The following is a 3,501-nucleotide window of genomic DNA, read 5'->3' as shown; positions in this document are numbered from 1 at the left end:
GGGCAACAGAGCAGGGGTCCGATGAACTAGCATGCACAATATGGTAAGACTTACAATCCAAATTGGAAGAATCATCCTAATTTCTCATGGGGTGGAAATCAGCGGAATCAGAATCGCTTTAGGCCCCAAGAAAATTTCAATCAACCTTAGAAGCCACCCCAGCAAATAGAAAAGAGTACGGATGACTTGTTGAAGAAGTTGTTACATGAAAATCAACAGGTCAGGACCGATTTCAAAAATCTTGAGAGGCAAATGGGGTAGTTAGCAGCAAATCAAAATACTAGGCCCGCAGGCACTCTTCCTAGTGATACAGAGAAGAACCCTCAAGTTAATACAGTTACACACAAAAACGGGCGGGAATTAGAAAAAGTGCCAAAGAAGAGAAAGGAAAAGCCTATACTTGAAGGGGAATTGATTCCTTAGGCAACACATGAGTCAAAGAAAGATGATGCAAGTTTAGAACCAGTGAATGTTGCAAGGCCACCACCACATTTCCCCCAAAGATTGTAGAAGAAGAATGATGATCGCATGTTCAACAAATTTCTCTCTATGTTTAATCAGGTTCAATTGAATATTCCATTGGCAGATGTGCTTCGCAAAATTCCAAAGTATGCTAAGTACATAAAAGATATAGTGGCTCACAAGAGGAGATTGACTGAATTTGAGACAGTCACACTTATGGAGGAGTGAACCTCATGGGTCCAAAACAAGCTTCCTCAAAAGCTTAAGGAACCTGGCAGCTTCACTATCCCTGTGCAAATTGGTAATATCAATGTGGGTCGTGCTCTTTGTGATTTGGGGGCGAGCATAAATCTAATGCCCTTGTCCTTGTTCGAACAATTGGGTGTAGGAGCTCCAAGACTAACCATTGTGATGTTGCAACTAGCTGATAGATCCATAGCGTACCTTGAAGGAGTAATTGAAGATTTGTTGCTGCAAATTGGGAAATTCATCTTCCCACCAGACTTTATTATCCTAGATTATGAAGCTGATAAACAAGTTCCGATCATAATTGGCCGACCTCTCTTGGCTACAGGTGATGCGATTATAAAAGTAAGAGAGGAAAAAATAATTATGAGGGTGGACAACGAGGAAGCAGTCTTTAATGTCTACAAGGCGATCCAACTTCCCCGCAATTATGAGGAGCTCTCTATGATATCTGTTGTGGAGGTGGATGAGCAACTTCTTGACACTAGTGTATATCTAGACAATTCTCTAGAGAAAGCACTCATGTTATTCGATAGCTTGGAGATTGATTATGAGGTTGAGGAGATGATGCATATCCTAGATGCATCATGTGCTTACATGCAAGGATTAAACCTATTTGAGCCCCTAAATAGGTCAAATGGGCCTTCTCCAAAGCCGTCGATTGAAGAAGTTCCAAAATTAGAACTTAAACCCTTGCCCCCTCACCTTCAATATGCCTATTTAGGTGGTTCTGACACTCTAACTGTTATTGTTTCCTCTGACTTGTCTAAATTGCAGGAAGAAAAGCTATTAAGAGTGCTGCGTGAGCACAAGCGAGCAATTGGATGGACGATGTCTGACATTAGAGGCATTAGTTCATCCTTCTGCATGCATAAAATCCTCATGGAGCACAAGCACAATCCAAGTGTAGAGCAACAATACCGTCTAAATCTAATCATGAAAGAAGTGGTAATAAAAGAAGTGATTAAGTGGCTTGATGGAGGTATTATATTTCCAATCTCTAATAGCAAATGGGTAAGCCATGTCCAATGTATGCCTAAGAACGGGGGGATGACTGTAGTGGTTAATGAAAATAATGACTTTATTCCCATAAAAACTGTCACTGGGTGGAGAATTTGCATAGATTATAGAAAATTGAACAATGTCACCCGAAAGGACCACTTTCCCATCCTATTTATTGACCAAATGCTTGATAGATTAGCTATCTAGGAACACTATTGTTTCCTAGATGGTTATTCAGGGTATAATCAGATTGCTATAGCCCCAGAGGACAAGAGAAAACTACATTTACGTGCCTCTATGGCATGTATGTGTTTAAGAGAATGCCCTTTGGTCTCTGTAATGCACCTGCGACTTTTCAAAGGTGTATGATGGCTATTTTTACTGACATGGTTGAAAGATTTGTAGAAGTGCTCATGGATGATTTTTCTTTTGATAGTATTTTAATGAACCTTGATAAAGTGCTTGCCAGGTGTTAAGAGACGAACTTGGTGCTAAACTGAGAAAAGTGCCATTTCATGGTACGTGAAGGTATAGTCTTGGGGAACAAGGTGTCCAAAATTGGTTTGCAGGTGGACAAATCAAAGGTGGAGGTGATTGAAAAATTGCCCCCACCGACGTCCGTCAAAGGCATTCGCAATTTCTTGGGCCATACAGGTTTTTATCGTCGTTGTATTAAAGATTTTTCAAAAGTTCTTCTCCTTTCCAAGATTCTTGAGAAAGATGTCCCCTTCAAGTTTGATGATGCATGTTTGAAAGCATTTGAGGAGATGAAGGGAAAATTGGTGATTGGACCAATTATCATTGTCCCGGATTGGGCACAACCATTTGAGTTGTTGTGCGATACGAGTGACATTGTAATCGGAGTTTTTTTAATGCAATATTGCATGATTGTCATGCTTCTCTATATGGAGGTCACTATGGTGGGGACAGAACTGCCCAAAAAGTGCTTCAATCGGGTTTGTATTGACTAAAATTGCTTAAGGATGCACATGCCTTTGTTAAAAAGTATGACAGGTGCCAAAGAACCGGAACGATCACGAAGAAGCACGAGATGCCTTTGCAAAATATTCTGACAGTGGAGCTTTTTGATTTTGGGGGGATTGATTTCATGGGACCGTTCCCATACTCTAATGGTCACAGGTACATTTTGGTGGTAGTCGACTATATTTCTAAATGGGTAGAGGCCATTGCTCTTCCTACTAATGAAGCAAAGGTAGTGGTAAACTTTGTAAAGAAGCACATCTTCACACGCTTTGGGACTCCAAGGGTGCTGATAAGTGACGGAGGTACTCACTTTTGTAACAAATTATTGAATAATGTTTTAGCAAAATATGGAGTTAAGCACAAGGTTGCCACCGCCTATCACCCCCAAACGAGTGGTCAAGTGGAAGTGTCAAACAGAGAGGTGAAGCAGATTCTGGAGAAAACAGTAAGTGGAAATAGGAAGGACCGGGCCAGAAAGCTGGACGACGCATTATGGGCATATCAAACTGTACACAAGACCCCCATAGGTACTTCTTCGTAAAGGTTGGTTTATGAGAAGGTGTTCCACTTGCCCGCCGAGCTTGAACACAAAGCCTATTGGGCGATTAAAAAGCTAAATATGGATATGGACTTAGCCGGTGAGAAGAGGTTGCTACAACTCAACGAGCTTGATGAGTTTTGATTGCACGCGTATGAAAATGCCAAATTGTATAAAGGAAAGACCAAGAGTTGGCATGACAAGCACGTCCAACATCGAGAGTTTGAGCCAGGTCAAGAAGTTCTCTTGTTTAATTCGAGTTGAAGCTT

General features: G+C 41.1%; 1 protein-coding gene across 1 annotated transcript; it reads left to right on the top strand.

Moving 5' to 3' along the window:
• The first annotated feature begins 816 nt into the window (after positions 1 to 816).
• LOC138884227 (uncharacterized) lies at positions 817 to 3,235 on the top strand. Its single transcript, XM_070165302.1, has 4 exons — positions 817 to 1,690; positions 1,949 to 2,046; positions 2,280 to 2,653; positions 2,851 to 3,235. Exons 1-4 carry the CDS (start codon positions 817 to 819, stop codon positions 3,233 to 3,235), a joined length of 1,731 nt encoding a protein of 576 aa, XP_070021403.1.
• Positions 3,236 to 3,501: the final 266 nt, after the last annotated feature.

The sequence above is a fragment of the Nicotiana sylvestris genome, chromosome 12, assembly GCF_000393655.2.
Source record: "Nicotiana sylvestris chromosome 12, ASM39365v2, whole genome shotgun sequence".
NCBI classification, from domain to species: Eukaryota; Viridiplantae; Streptophyta; class Magnoliopsida; order Solanales; family Solanaceae; genus Nicotiana; species Nicotiana sylvestris.
Note: the sequence above shows the minus strand (reverse complement) of the source record. Positions and strands in the feature narration are given on the sequence as shown.